The sequence below is a fragment of the Zingiber officinale genome, chromosome 8B, assembly GCF_018446385.1.
Source record: "Zingiber officinale cultivar Zhangliang chromosome 8B, Zo_v1.1, whole genome shotgun sequence".
Classification (NCBI taxonomy): domain Eukaryota; kingdom Viridiplantae; phylum Streptophyta; class Magnoliopsida; order Zingiberales; family Zingiberaceae; genus Zingiber; species Zingiber officinale.
This window is the reverse complement of record NC_056001.1, coordinates 13,085,944-13,101,489: the sequence shown is the minus strand read 5'-3', so window position 1 is coordinate 13,101,489 and position 15,546 is coordinate 13,085,944. Positions and strand designations below refer to the sequence as shown.

Below are 15,546 nucleotides of genomic sequence, written 5' to 3'. Positions count from 1 at the left end.
ATATTTGAGGATTGATACCATCATGAACAAAGAACTTTTTATAAATACTTTGGGCTAGTGATGCAACGTTAGAAAATATATATATATATATATATATATATATATATATATATATATATATATATATATATATTTTGACCTTTTAATTAAGGTTAAGTACAATATTTATTTTTATCTGATAAAAAAATTAAATTAATTTTTTTTATGAAAGAGAATTTGGTATAGTAACTTATAAGTGGGATTCTCAACTTATCATTCTTGTGTTACATTATTGTATAAATATATCTCAACTTTATCAAATCTAATTTATAGATATATTTATATATTATATTACACTATATTATAGTGTGTGTGATAGTCCGTGCACATTAACAATGAGGATATACGATGTGTTATTCACATAGGTATCTTCCTCAAAATATTATTTTATACTAATAAATATTTATTGACTTTTTTTACCTTGGTATATAATCAATACTATATCTCCAGCGTTTTAAATCTTTTGGCACTAGTAAAATATCATTAGTATATCCTTAGGTAATTAAACTACAATAAGTATGAGAGTACATTACTATTAATTAGATCAATCTATTGGATAGCTTAACAACAATATGACTCCGTGGCCCAATGGATAAGGCGCTGGTCTACGGAACCAGAGATTCTGGGTTCGATCCCCAGCGGAGTCGCTTTTTGGTTTTTGAATTAGTTTGGATTTTCTTCGTTCTTTATTTCTTTTTTATTTTTTTTTCATATTCAAATACCATTTAAAAGCGTGTAGACACAACGTTGAAAAAATATCGAACGAAAAAATTGGAAGTATCAATAGTGGAGTGGTCCAATTCAAAGTCGCTTTATATAAGTTAAGAATTATATATATAGAATTTGAAATCCCGGACTGATAATCCATGTCACGTGCGAGCGCCAAAGCATCCCTTCCCTCTTCACGATGTCGCCGACTCCACCGCCGCCACCGCCACCTTCCCACGCCCTCCCTCCTCCATCTCGACCGGACCGGTTCGGTCTAAATTACCTAATCAAGTCGGATCGGACCCGCCTCCACCACCGGCCCACCCAATCCTTATCCCCACCACCGCCACCACCACTCAACCACCACGCCACGCCACGCCACCACCCATCCCCGTCGCCCCCCTTCCTCCTTTCCCTCAACACGCAAACCCTAATTTTCCCTTCGCATTTTTTCAAACCACATGGCCGCTGTCGGTGGATCGCTGGAGCGCTGGGCCGGCCCCCCGCCGCTGCCTCCGTCGCGGAAGTCTGCCTCTGGCCAGCCCTGGTCCGACATCGAGACAGCCCACCTGATCGACGCCTACGAGGAGCGGTGGTACGCCCTGAAGCGCGGGCAGCTCAGGGCCCAGCAGTGGGAGGAAGTCGCCGCCGCCGTCGCCGCCAGATGCGGCCTGGAGGAGCCCTCGAAGACCGGCACCCAGTGCCGCCACAAGGTCGAAAAGCTTCGCAAGCGGTACCGCGCGGAGCAGCAACGTCCCGTCGCCTCCGCCTGGCCCTTATTCAGTCGCATGGAGCGAATGGAGCGCGGCCCCCTCCCCATTTCTGTACGCCCGCCGGCCACGGCACGTTCTCTCGATGTACCCTCCACCGACGAGGACGATGACGAGGAGGAAGAGGAGGAGGAGGAGGAGGAGAGAATTGGAAGCCACGTTCGAAGTATTAATGGGATCCTTCGGGAGCCCCACTGGGGCCCTTCTAGGTTTTCCAAGAATCATGTTCCTTTGAAAAGGAGCCATTTTGAGGTTGAAGAAGAGGAGGCTGAGGAATCCGATGAGGATGAATCAGAAGATGAGGCTGTGGGCAGTGGTGCAAAGATCATGTCACAGTTGGCTGCTGTTGTGAGAAGGTTCAGTGATGGCTTGATGAAGATTGAGAAGCGAAGAATGAAATTGATGCGGGAGCTAGAAAGAGATTGGATGGAGATGGAAAGAAAAAAGGCTGATATGATAAGGGAGTCACAGCAGTGCCTCTTAGACATGATTGCTGATGCTTTCCCTTCCACCAAGAAAGCCAAGAAGTCAGAGGATTTGTAGGGCACTAAACAAGGTGAAGCAAACTCACACGTTAGTCCTTGTTATTTTCATCACTCTATTAACAATAATTAGATGTTGAATGCTGATGGGTCATTGAGCCTTCATATGTTGATGGAAAGTTATTTTGTTTTCATCTTAACCTCTTAATTTTCCTCTATACTGATCAGTACTTGGGAATTGTAGGGTTCAGGTCATAGTTTACTGTTGTTTGCACCATTTAATTTTCTTATATACCAATTAGTAGTTGGGAATTGTTATGTTTGAGTAATAGTATACTATTGATTGCACCTGAGGGATTAAATCCATTTAGGAGGGCAATTTTGACTTCTTTCTTGCCCTACAATAGGGTAACCACTCGATTCTTGAAGAATGTATAGATTAGTTTAACTTGTGATATTTCAAGAACAAAATAGATCTATTACTTTATTTATAACAGTATCAATATTAAATAGTTGAAAAGTATCACGCTATCAAGACTTGGAAGAATTCTTGATTGAATGTATCGAAAAGACAAGTGTCATGATTGAAATGATTTTTTGAAGTTTGTGAGTAATGAAGAAATGTGTTACTGAAATCCTTTTGTGACAATTTAAATGCATTTCTATTTAAGCATTCAATGTTTCTCAGTTTGATCTTTCAATAGATTCAGATTTCAACTCAATTTGTTCACTAGTCCTAAGATAACATGCCAACTTGAATTGTTGCACAATGGTATCATGGTGGATAGCCTCACACATTTGCATCTTTTACATGTCTCTTTTTTTAAGTCTTGCATTAAGTACTCCAAAGTGTGCCACTATGCATTTCCATTCAACACAATACAGTAAACTCAAATAATTGTATCTATAGCAGAATTGTCTCACCTATCATGTTGTTATCTAATGCTTTTGTGGCTTCTGAAACATCATAATGACTTAGAGAACTGAAATACATGCTACTTTCATATGAATTTATTCATCATGATCATCAAACCATATTAGTCTCAACTAATTGAAGTTGGAGACGTGAATCTTACCTCTCCATTGAACTCTATGCAAGAGTTATAATTTTATTCAAATTTCGTTGCTTATGGAAATTATGAAGCATAGAATATATATGATTATCCCAGCTTGTTTGAGTGTATCTTTGTCCCGTTGGTTTGATACTAAATGGGAACCTTACTACAAGCTAACGTAAATGACCTATGAATGTATTTTCTTTGTTTTTTTCCTGCAATGCCTCTTTTGCTAAAATTTTATCATCTATCTTTCATAATCTTTAATATATTTTTTTTCTCTCATTGTAATTGAGGTCTACATTTTATCCTAGGCTTCTCGTTTGTCAATCCCCTATCTAGCATTTGATAGGTTATTTGATCCTTTCGATTCTCATTTGTTCACTATGACCAAAACATGGTTTTATTATTGTTCATCTACTTGGTTTAAATGAATTTGATTGTTCATATATAAGGTTTTCTGTTGATATACCCTATATATGATAACTATCAGACCATCCCACCGACTTTGTGCCAAGTCATTGTTGTTGAAATTTTAAGAACTTGTTGATTTTTCTCTGCTTTTTTTTTTTTGGGTCTCCTATTTCAGTGCATCATAATACTAAATATCAAGAATAAATTGTTCATGTTGTGTATGGAGCTTACTCTTTTGCGTAATTATTGGCCTTCAAAAACATCTACAAAATGTCTATGTTTCTGAAATCGAGAGCATGAATGGCATTTAGATGGTGAGAGTTTATTGATTCCAACTCCTTCCCTGTATTTGATCGGAGCAAAATATCCAAGTTGATTGTATTTGTAAATACTATTTCGGACAGTGAAAGTTCATCATCTCATAATACTTGTCTTCCCTTCGTTTCTTTTGTTGAAAGAAACTTTTGCTGAGACAAAATAAAAATACAACCAATTACCCCAGGCAAGATATGGACGATGTCGATTTCTACTTAAGAATGGATACAACATTCAAGTGGTTTATCTTTCATCTTGATTCATTGTTGCATGAAACATATTCTGTCATATGTATTGACAACTTAAAGAGAGACTTTGTGATTAAACAAAAACCGGATTAAAACTTCGATTTGTTGTTTTACATGATTGCACTTGAGATAGATAGTGATTATGCTCTTATCGTTATAATTTTTGAAAACTGGAATCACGTGCCAAGCAACTATCTTCTTTAATTTTAATTGCAGTTTTGACCATTGTTTGATCACTATTTCTTCATTCTTAATTGCTAATCTTAATGTGTAGAAGTTTTTAATTATTAGAAAATATTTGAATATCGTTTATTTTAAACAAACCATTCCAAATTTACAATACGCTGGAAGATATACTTAGCCGTGAAAGTAAACCAGGGTTGACGGCAGATTTGTATCCTCTGGAATTATTAATTGCTATATAATGAGGAAGTTGCAGATCGCTTGATCCAGAGCCAAACGCTGCTGACTGTCGGCTTCCAACAAGTGAAACGCATGGCCTTTCGCCGGTGACTCGTACAGTTCTGACTCTCCCTCCCACCCGCCCTCCCTCAGCCGCTGGAAGTACTCCCTCCCCCTGTCCCTCATCACGTCTTCTTCTGCCAAGCACACCAGCACACGCCGGCTCCCCAGCCCGGTCAAGCTCGGCGCCCCCTCCGCCAACGGATTTATCCACGGGTGGTCCACGTCGCCCGCCCCGGCTGGGTACGCGATCTCCCACATTCTCTTTAGCCCGGCGGTCATCCCCGGGTTTATTTCCTCAGAAGGCAGAGGATTCGAGCCCAGCAAGTACGGGTGGACGAGCACGATCCCCCGGAGTCCCACGCTGCCGGGGTGCAGCGCCTCCTTCGCCGCTCGCATGGCCGTGTGGTGGGCGATGTTCGCCCCCGCGCTCTCGCCGGCGAGGAAGACGCGGTCGAAGTCGGCGTGATCGGCCAGCCAAAGGTCCGCTGTCGCGCCTGCGGTCGCCCACCGGAGGGCGGTCCACGCGTCTTCGTAGGCAGCTGGGATCGGGTGCTCCGGCGCGAGGCGGTAGTCGACGGAGACGGCGACGACGTTGGCCTGCTCGACGAGGGAGACGACGTAGTCGTGGAAGCAGCGCATGAAAGGGTTGCCAATGCAGAAGCCACCGCCGTGGAAGTAGAAGAGGAGGGGAACTTTTCTAGCTTGCGTGGCGACGCGTTTGGGGAGGTAGAGGCGCGCCGAAACGTGACCAGTGTCGGACGAGATCACGAGGTCCTTGAAGGAGACGCCGGCTGTGTCAGCCAAGTCGGCGAGGTCGGCGGCATCCGCCGGGACGATGACGGCATCGAGTGGGCGGTCGACGCGGCCGCTCTTGTAGATGGTGAGTAACGGCGAGACTTGGTAGACGATCTCATCGTCTTCGACACGGCCAGACAGGGACGATGCCATGGAGGATGGATGGATGGATGGATGGATGGATTAATCTTACCGTGGCCGGCGTGGCAGAGAGCGGAGCAACCAATTGGGTTGGCTCGTTACAGATATATATATAAATCACGAAGGTTTTATTAGTCGATGCGTCAATTCTTCGTCGGCAATTGTAAATTGTGTTTTCAAAATCAAATATGATTTTCCAACCCGAGAGAGAAGCTACTCCGGTCCCGAATAAAATAAACTGACATTGACTTCTCAACTAGAAATCGTTAAAATGCAACCAAAAATTTGCTGGCTTTTTTCTAAAAAGATGGATACTATCAAAATTTTAGTATCACCAACTAATATTTCCTTATTCTAGAAACATCTCTCCTCTCCTCTTGGTGGAAAATTAATAGAGTGGTTAAAAAAAACAAGGAGGCATTTTGAGGCAAGATGAAATCTAGAGCACGCAGAAAATTTCTAAAAATGCCTTTCCCGTATAATCTTGTCGTCGCTTTGGTCGTTCAATAGGTTGGAGCTACCTTGGACAAAATTAGCTCCCATGCGCTTGAAACTGAGGGCAGAAGCAAAAAAGATGAAACGTCTCGAGACGATGCAAGGCCACCTGTGATCTCCAAAGTCACATCAACGTCCTGCGCAGAAATAATTTCCAAGACCTGCTTTGTTTTTAACCACCCATCTCCTTGCCTAGCGTTTAAAAGTAAAGGGATGATGGCAAGGAAGTTTGACCTCGTCAGCCATCTAGAGATCTTTTGAATAATGCTTGATTTATTTGCACAGAGAGGGACTAGATGCATCGAGAGAAAGGTTGTCAACTTGGCCCAGATCGATTAGGAGAGTTCAGTTGTAGAAGATGAACAAAGGAAGCCAACTTCTCGAACATGTTGTCATGTTGAATTGAACCACCCCAGCATTGAGAGAAAGAGACGGGTTTGACAGAAGTGGCTCGTCGTCGTTCGGATGATCGGATCAGCTCCCACACCCGCGGGGGTGTTCTAGCGACATTGTGGATGCCACGTTTCCTACAGACATGGAGTCAAACAGCGTGGGTTTGACGTAAGCAAGACGTTTGTCAAACATCAGATATGCTTGGTGTGGCGTTTCCGTAGTTTCTCTTCAAAGTCGGGTCTTCATTTTGAAAAGAGGGGGCTTGCTGCCTTAATCGTCGCGCTTTAGATCTCAACCGTCAATGCTCAAAAGCGCATGCTCGTCATATGATAAAGGCAAGGTATTTAAGAATGCCGTCTTGATCTTGTTCTGATTGCGGAGAGAACAAGAGACAGAAGTCGGCAAATTTCTAGGGTTAGGATGAATCCGTTCCGAGATCAAAGAGGAAGGAAGCACTGAGAATGAAGCTGGTGTCTTCTCTACGGATCTCAATAGGCTGGACATACGCCAGCTTCGAGGAATCTCTGCAACAATAGAAGATAATTAGAATGAAGGCTAGGAGAGATCTTCGCTCAGTCATTCCGATGGACAAATTACTTTATCGAAGAATAGGACAAGAAAGAGTGATATGGTGATAAAAAAAGGCTCGGTCAAAGGAAAAAACAGTCTACTAAAGTGGAGATCAATATTAAAAACGATCAAAAATCCTAATCGACTGATCGGACTAGACGATCGAGAGCGCCCGATCGACTGGACGAGGATGTCAAACGGCTATCCTTCGATAGCGGCACCTGAAGTTAAGAGAACGGCAGTCCATGACAAACCAGTCCTCACCGATCGAGCGACATGGTCGGTTGGACAAAGGTAACCACTGAAAGTCGGGAAGCAAAGAAGAGAACAAGCCAGAAGCTCCGAACGGCAAGACCAAACAGGGACAACCTGTCCGAGCGAAATCCGGTCGATTTACAGTGGGATCCAATTACATATCTCATCGTATCCTTTTGGAGATAGTGTCACTAACAACTGAGCATGTCTAGCAAACAAATTATACTTTATAAGCTTCTTGCCTGTCACATCAAAAATTTACACGCTTGCTTAGGTGTTAGGGACACTTTTGGACTTGTATTTATCTAGGACACTTTGGAAAACATGTGTATGATTTGGGATGTGTGCCCAGACATTACAGTGACACTATAAAAGAGAGTTCTCATCTACAGGCATAAGTACGCGTAACTTTGTTATTCGACATGTTCTTTACTACAACATTCTTACTATTCTCCACTATGCCATAAACTGACTAGAGCGTCAGAAGGTCAACGTTGGGAACCCTTTCCCGGCTCGGCACTAATCAACCCCACATCCACGCCCCTAGCTTGTCATCTTCTCCACTTTTGGACAAGATCATATTTGACGTCGTTTGCAGAAAACTCTACCTGAATCCGAAACTTGAAGATGGAAGATGTTGAATGACTTACAACGATAATGCTAACACAAAAAGACTTGGAGATGTTGATATAAGCCTGAGTCATGAAGATAGTGGAATAGCAGCAAATAGCAACTGATTGCCAAATGAACGACCCCGCGGCGTTAATAATAGGACAGCAAGTTGATCTCATAGCCCAAGCAAAAAAACACCATCGTTCGCAAGCTAAAAAACAGGTCGACCAATGCCTTCCGAGATGCTCCGATCGAACATGCCAATCCCCTACCACCGCGTATTATTCCGCATGCCCTCGGAAGAGCAAGACCGAGCGAAAGGACATAAGTGTTATCTTTAGAGGACGCGCCCGTCCAGGACGGGTGGAAAGGCAAAGAACCCCGACTCGACGACTCTCTTGAGCATATTAATAGGCAATTCTCTCAAGAGATTCTGGAACAACCTTGGAGTGCAAATCATCTACAGCCCTACCGGCTCGGGTAGTAAGTTTGTGATTGAATTCATGTAAATCGTAAAAATATTTATGCCATGAATGTAAGAAAATTTGAAGGAAAAATTAATAAGCACGCCAGACTCTTAAGTCGTTCGACAAAGTTATAATCGAGCGAAGCCCTGCGCTAAGTATCAAAAACTCTCGACTCATTCGGGCAAGTTATAAGTGAGATAAACTTTCACGCCTGCAGACTCTTGAGCCGTTTGACCAAGTTATAAGTGAGTAAAGCCCTCGTGCTAAGTGTCAAAGACTCTCAACCCGTTTAAGTGAGTTATAAGTAAGCTAAGCTCTCACGACTCTAGACTCTTGAGCCATTCAGCCAAGTTATAAGTTGTTGGTGCGGTTAGCACTAACGGTCTAACCCAGATTTTGATGAATGACAAAGTAGGTTAAGTTAGTTTTATTGTGATCTAACACTTTAACTAAGTGTGCAGGAGAAGCCCAGATTGGTCGACAGGCTGACCGAATGTCTGACACGAAGTCCATCTAGGTCAACGGGTCGACCTATAGTTGGCACGAAGCCCAGAATGGTCGACGGGCTGACCGGATGTCTGACACGAAATCCAGTTAGGTCGACGGGCTGACCTGATAGCTGGCACGAAGTCCAGACAGGTCGACGGGCTGACCGGATGTCTGGTAGGTAAGTTAAGATAAGTCACTGGAGGGGAGTGACTTGGTGAGGACGCATTCCTGATTAGGGAACTTAGGCGCCGATCCAACTTAGAATCATTTCGGAACTCTAAGTTGAGATCTTGATTAGATTCCGGTCTCGGTGAGACGAAATCTAATTACTACTCTTTTTCTATTGTGCTAACTTCTATTTTACAAGGTAGTTTAAAATATTATTTTTTCCTCGAACTAACTCTTTCTTGCAGGAGAAGGACATTCTGGAGAAAGGTGGTCCGGGTGCCCGGAGGCAAAAATTCTATCCTGTCGTCACGGGGGAGCGCGCTGATTGGCTGGACCTACGTCACGGTCCAGGCGTCCGGAAGGGATCCGGGCGCCCGGAGCATCCTATATAAGGAGGTCTCGTCCCAAAGCAAAATACAACGACATCTACTCTACTGCGTTGTGCCCCTGTGACATTGCAAAGCTTCTCCGATAACGTGCTTTTTTTCCTTTTCTCTATTGTTGTCAGTATTTTTTATCTAAAGTTCTTGTACTCAAATTTGTAAATCTTTTACGAACTATTAGTGATTGCCCAACGAAAGCACTCGACGAGTGCGGACCTTAGAGTAGGAGTCGACCAAGACTCCGAACCAAGTAAATTGGTTCTTGTTAGCGTTGTTCTTTTACTTTTCCGTTGTGCACTCCGCTACGATAATTTTTCGATCGATATTCACCCCCCCCCCCCCCCCCTCTATCGATTTTCACGATCCAACATAAGTGAGCAAAACCCTCATGCTAAGTGTCAAAGATTCTCGACCCATTCAGGTGAGTTATAATTGAGCTAAGCTCTCATGCCTCCAGACTCTTGAGTCGTTTGACCAAGTTATAAGTGAGTGAAACCCTGACTTCAGACTCTTGAGTCATTCTGCCAAGTTATAAGCAATCGAATCCCTCGCGCTAAGCTCTCATGCATGTGTTGCTCGACCGTGTTATAAGCGAACTCAACTATCGTTCTACATATCACACGGACAAATCTAAAAAGCCAAGTCTCCTACGTTAAGGATAAGCTAAAAAATCGCAAGACTCTAGAACAGAGAACTTAAAAGTGGCGAACGGGCGTGTATGGGGTGTATGGATTCATACTTAGAAATTTTTACAGAGTGCCTTTAGCGGGTACAAGAAGTTTCTCACAAACTGATAAAAAGAACTACGCAAGATAGTCAAGCATATCGTCCGGGAGCGAATCCGCGATCTTCTCCCTTTTTATAATTTTGGTTGACATCTCAAGCGGGAGGTAGCCGCCGTCCTTCAACTGTTGGAGGTACTTCACCCTAAAGGATTCTAGCCGATCAAGCTCCTCCTCCTTGAACTTGTTGAATTCAGCCTTAGATGCCTCCAACTCGGCCTTCAACGCGACCTGCTCAGTGTTTTTCTCACCAAATATTTGTTTGTGCTCCTCGAGCTAGAGCTCGCTTGCCATCTGCTCAGTGGTTCGATTAACCTACTCGGCCGCTAACTTGGCTTTTGCCTCTTCAAGCTTCTTTGCCTAGACCCGAGCCTCCTTGTTTTGATATCCAGGTCTTCAATGGCTCAGTGCTTCCTGATATTGGCATAATTAATCTTTGACTCAAAGTAATTAGGAGTGAGCATTCGCTTAATTCGATCTATAAATTAACCTAATTAACAAAAAATTGATTTAATATTGGCTAACCGAATCGAATCAAAGTTTTACTAAAATCGAATTAACCGAATCAAATTAACAATTGATTATTTTGATTAACACAATATTAACCAAATTTATTTTAAAAAATAATTAAAAAAAATTATACAAAATTAATACCAAATTAACTGAATTAATCAAATGCTCACGTCTAAAAGTGATGAGCCTGCTTGATTAGCCGATCGAGTTGAAGGGTCTGATCATGATATATTCTTGTTATTTTCTACCGTGAGTGCTCGTTTGGACCCCAACAGCTGCTCAGAGCTCGTGTCTAAGTATTTATTTAGTTGGGTCACCTCTGCAGTTAGCTGCTCTACTCGAGCCTGTGAGATTTTTGTTTGCCCGACCATGGCTTGCAACTACTGGTTCTCGTGTTCCAAGAAGGCCAGCCTCTAGCTAGTCAGACTCTCCACCCAGAACTACAATCAAAAGAAGCTAGTTAGCGCCGATCGGGAAAAGTAAAAAACAGATTCGGCTAAACTTACCCCAGTTGTTTTCTGACTAAAACTGCTAACAAGCTCCCTATGCGAAATGGTCGTTGCTCTGTCCCTAGCGTCTGCCTAGGTCTGTGCTAAGGGACCTTGAATTTTGATTTGATGCTCTGGGGAGCAAAGATCAGCATCGTCTGAATGGAGCCACTCATCGATGGGCAAGCGGATGATGCCCCTGATATGTCTGCGATCGCTCGGATCTAAGGGCTCTGAGGTGGCCTGACCCTTGGGCTTGGACATGGAGGATGGACAAATAATGGAAGTGAGGGCTTCTGTGTTGACCGACGGAGGCTGCATATAGGAGATTGGCGGCGCGAATATCGTCCCGACCGACAGCCCAGATAAAGAGGGAGTTTGGTCAGAAGGAGGAGTCGGTAAGATAGCCTCCCTCTCGGAAATAGCGGAGGAAGAAGTCTCATCCCAACGGAAATGGAGACCTGTATAGTAGAAGTTGCCGAGCGGGAGGAAGACTCTGCTCGGTGCCTCTTACAATATATAATGGCATGCCAAAGATGGCCGACCAGGACCACGATCGGCGAGAAGGCATTGTGATACGAAAAGAATCTGCCGGGCAACTGAACGTATACTTTCCGGGTAATATATGGAGTGTTATGACTATGCAATGCTACCATTTTTTATTAACACGGACTTAAAGTTGTGTGACTAACGTCAAACCTTTGTTAATTTGGATCGTGCAGGGGGAAATTATTCCTCTATCTTCAGTGATCGCCAAGCTGCGGCAGTCGCAGGATTGAATGAGCAATTGACACTGCAAACTCTTTGCTGGCTGGTATAAAGGATTCACCTCCACCTGCCTCAACCTCCAAAGAAAACCTCAGGGTAGAAATATTGGTTAGCAACAATTTTTCAGCTGACCGCATGCTGAGTGGGGATACCTCAAGGGAATGGGACGTTGGCATTCCAGACCTGCCCAACGACCACCAGTTCAAGCTGAAATGGAGTTCATCTAAGAAGAGGATATATCCAAGAGAAGTGAGTCTTGAAGATGTTTTCCCCCTTCAGAAATAACACACTGTAATGCGCAGATGTGGATGTTAGGGCTCACTCACAGGAGCATATCCATGTGGAAGCTTTGTGCTGACCAAGTCATCGACAGTGTCGATCATGAGAAGTGCAAGATCAGTAGTGGCCCCCATTTCAGTGCTCCTGTGATTCTTTCGAGCTTGGTGATGTCCCAGTGATGTTTCCACAATTGTACATCCCCTAAACCTCGGGGGAATGTGATACTTATTTGAGGATCGTCCACAACCTTGGTGGATGCAGTTTTCAAGCATCTTCATGTGTTGTCACGCAAGGAATTTTCAAAAACGAATAAAGTCCCTGAGCTGACAAATTCAACATTTACAATTTTGGATATTTTGTCGCTAGTTTCTTTTTTTTTCCTTTTCAAAGTGTTTGACAAGGTGAACATTCAATTAATTTGATTCATAAATTAATTAAATTAATCAAAAACTAATTTACTATTGGCTGATCGAACCCGTGGTTCTGCTACAATGAAAATGACAATTTTGACTGTTTGTTATAGTAAAAGTTGATTGCGTTCATTTTAGATGTCTCTCTTAATTCGTTCTTGAATAATGTGAGGGGAGATAAATTATAAGATTAATTTATAGTCAACCATCAAATAAGCAGGGCATGGAAAGAGACTTTTTTTTTTTTTTTTTTTTTTTTTTTGCTTTGACTTATGAATCAATATCTAAAAGCGATGACAGTGATAATTATAAAGTCAACCGGGTGTCCCTTTCTACCCTCTATTTCACAAATTTAGCATTTAATTGGTCTCCAGGTCAACGAAATTTCAAGCCAATATCGTCTTTAATTCGTCCGCTCGACCTTGTGGCCGGTGTTTAAAGGAGAGTGGTTTGAATTTTAAAGCCCTCCTATTTACCTGACTGAATTTCCAGAGCAAAGCAGATTTATCTCCTTTGGTCAAATTTGCTCCAAAACCACATCCACCAAAACCAGGTAGAGATATCCTCTCCACAAAATCAGTGGAAAAAAACTTTTTTGTCCTATCTGAAGCATGTTAAGCTTAGTGGACAAGCTCAAGTCACGGCAAGGGGGAAAAAGAAAATCCAGGGAAAAGTGGTGGTCCATGAATGAGTTTTAGTGGTACGCAAGCTCGAGGATGGCAAGGAAATTAGGTTGGACAGCAATTGGTAAGCTTGTGCACACCATCGAGCAATAATCTGCAAGCATAAGTGCATGACAAGGCGATACAATCGTATGATCGACAAAACATCGTCCCCACGAATATAGTCCGGTTGGTACTTGGATTTGGATGATAAATTTTCATATGAAAGCAAGGACTAAATTCTCACAGGAACAATCCTTTAGGAAATAAAATTTCTTCATGTTTCAATAGCTTCATTTTATTATTATGGGAGCAAGAGTGAAAAACGTTTGAGATGAGTGAGTCATCCTATATCATAAAACATTAACAAAAAAAAAAAGTCAAAATCATAATTTTCTCTTTTTTTCTATTCTTTTTTCCATTCTTCCACCTTCCTTATTCCAAATAAACATAGTCTAAGGATTTCTTTTCCCTCTCTTCTCTTCTCCTCTCCTCTCCTCTCACTGCAAGTAAGCATACCCAAAGAGCAAGAGAAAAGGTATACGCATTTACTCAGCAGCTTGAGTCCACTCTAGTTCACTTCTTTTCCCATTTCCAAACTCATCAAGAAAAGGGCAAAGTACGACAAGTGTAAGAGAATCCACAACTCATCAAGACAGCAATTAGACTATAGCCCCAAATTCTGATAAAGCCAGAGTGGTTGATTGAAACGGGATTCCATCTCTGTCCAAGCATAGCATATTACACTGTCAGCAGTCAGATGGTAAAGAATATCTAATATCGGTATCTGATCCTTCTCTTCATTCTCTTAATGATGAATTAGACGCCACTGGAACTATAACAAAACACTACCAATTTAATGATGAATTCAAACAGGACAATTTTTCAAAATCTACATACCCAAGTTTCATTTTGCTCAAATCATGCATCCCAGTTTCTAAATAGACAATAGGCAATTTTTTTACACATTTTTTGCCATACCCAAAATACAACTACTAAACACCTTAATATGAACCAAAACAACTTCAAACTATAAAAAAGACTAAATTTACAGGAGTATGGACGATGAACTTAAGTTATGTACCCGGGAGCCTAAAAGGTTCAAATCTAGTTTTACTTTGTTATTTGAAGCGGCTTTAGTCCATTAAATTGTTTTGGATGATAAAAACAATGATAATAGAGGTATTCTGAGTTTAAAAAGAGTAGGTGAGAGAATATGCACCTTTTGGGGCATTTGCAGATTGGAATGGCGTAATTGAACAAAAATGAAACCTTCCTGTGTGATATTGAAATTTTACTTTTATGGACTAGCCCATTCATGGTGCAAGGAAAACTGAAGGATGAGGCAAAGGACTAGGATGCAACTCAATTCTCTTGCCTTCAACTAGAATCAGATTCTTCCACAGAGACCCAAGAAGGGTGACCCCAAGCTGAAGTAGATGAAAAAGAATCCATGATCTTTAAATAAATGCAACAGCTTTATGTTCACTTTTCAAGCATCTCATCTCGCACTCCTCTGCCAAACAAATACATCTGCTATCTGCATCATGTCACACAAGGCAAGTTTCAGTAGAAAACAAGGAAACAGTTTTAATTATAGCTTAGAGATGATTCAGCCTGATGACTCTTTCATTTTGCTCAGTTTTACTGCATGACTATGAGGATGAATATCGATTGCAATGGCTGCTACAGGAGGATCAAGCGAGCTTTGATGCAGATGCAAGGTTATACATGACACAATCCTTCATAAAATCATGTAAATAAAAGATCTATGTTGTAGATGTGCAATAAGGTGACCTTCTACTTATTCGTTTGGGTACTGAAGAGTTGGAGAGCCATTTGGTGGAGAAGCAGCACTGCAGGGTAAGTGTGTGCGGAACCTTCATCCCCCAAGATATTGCAATTCAATTAAGGAAGAAGATTAATCGACGAGTTGAGATCATGGAGATCAAGGAAGTGGAGGTTACCAACGATGGAGCTGTAGCTCTGAAGCAACTGTAAACTTGTCCTTATGGATCAGGCATGATTCTCTAATCTTAATTGTGTAGGTAGATACATAAAAGAAGTTTATGATGATGATAGGCATACCATAGTGTAATGTTTGCATGAAAGAGAGAGAAACATAAACTTGTCCTTATGGATCAGGCATGATTCTCTAATCTTAATTGTAGGTAGATACATAAAAGAAGTTTATGATGATGACAGGGATATACCATGGTGTAATATTTGCATGAAAGAGGAACGTATCTTGTGGCCAAGTTATTTAGTATGTATTCAGGGAAATGGAAACCTACAATCTACTGTGTAAAATTATCTTAGTAAGTAAAATTAGAGACCATGTAATGTCATCTGTAAAGGAAATATCTAGACTAACAAGGAG

At 42.0% G+C, this 15,546-nt stretch overlaps 3 protein-coding genes and 1 non-coding gene across 4 annotated transcripts; 3 read left to right on the top strand and 1 right to left on the bottom strand.

Moving 5' to 3' along the window:
* The first annotated feature begins 613 nt into the window (after nt 1-613).
* TRNAR-ACG lies at nt 614-686 on the top strand. Its single transcript has one exon. It is a non-coding gene; the product is annotated as a tRNA-Arg (tRNA).
* A 216-nt stretch (nt 687-902) lies between these two features.
* Nucleotides 903-2,207, top strand: LOC122017013 (trihelix transcription factor ASIL1-like). The gene has a single exon (XM_042574464.1). The coding sequence runs from the start codon at nt 1,209-1,211 to the stop codon at nt 2,058-2,060; it is 852 nt and encodes a 283-aa protein (XP_042430398.1). The 5' UTR covers nt 903-1,208; the 3' UTR covers nt 2,061-2,207.
* Nucleotides 2,208-3,603: 1,396 nt separating this feature from the next.
* Nucleotides 3,604-5,444, bottom strand: LOC122017011 (probable carboxylesterase 12). The gene has a single exon (XM_042574463.1). The coding sequence runs from the start codon at nt 5,442-5,444 to the stop codon at nt 4,449-4,451; it is 996 nt and encodes a 331-aa protein (XP_042430397.1). The 3' UTR covers nt 3,604-4,448.
* A 9,071-nt stretch (nt 5,445-14,515) lies between these two features.
* Nucleotides 14,516-15,251, top strand: LOC122016477. Its single transcript, XM_042573776.1, has 3 exons — nt 14,516-14,725; nt 14,809-14,890; nt 14,992-15,251. Exons 1-3 carry the CDS (start codon nt 14,648-14,650, stop codon nt 15,165-15,167), a joined length of 336 nt encoding a protein of 111 aa, XP_042429710.1. The 5' UTR covers nt 14,516-14,647; the 3' UTR covers nt 15,168-15,251.
* The last annotated feature ends 295 nt before the right edge of the window (nt 15,252-15,546 follow it).

Excerpts from the sequence above, each read along its gene's own strand:
- LOC122017011 (XM_042574463.1), bottom strand. The coding sequence starts at position 5,444 with ATGGCATCGTCCCTGTCTGGCCGTGTCGAAGACGATGAGATCGTCTAC.
- LOC122017013 (XM_042574464.1), top strand. The coding sequence starts at position 1,209 with ATGGCCGCTGTCGGTGGATCGCTGGAGCGCTGGGCCGGCCCCCCGCCG.
- LOC122016477 (XM_042573776.1), top strand. The coding sequence starts at position 14,648 with ATGTTCACTTTTCAAGCATCTCATCTCGCACTCCTCTGCCAAACAAAT. Across the intron at positions 14,726-14,808 it reads TCTGCATCATGTCACACAAG|TTTTACTGCATGACTATGAG; the intron begins GCAAGTTTCAGT and ends CATTTTGCTCAG. Across the intron at positions 14,891-14,991 it reads AGCTTTGATGCAGATGCAAG|AGTTGGAGAGCCATTTGGTG; the intron begins GTTATACATGAC and ends TGGGTACTGAAG.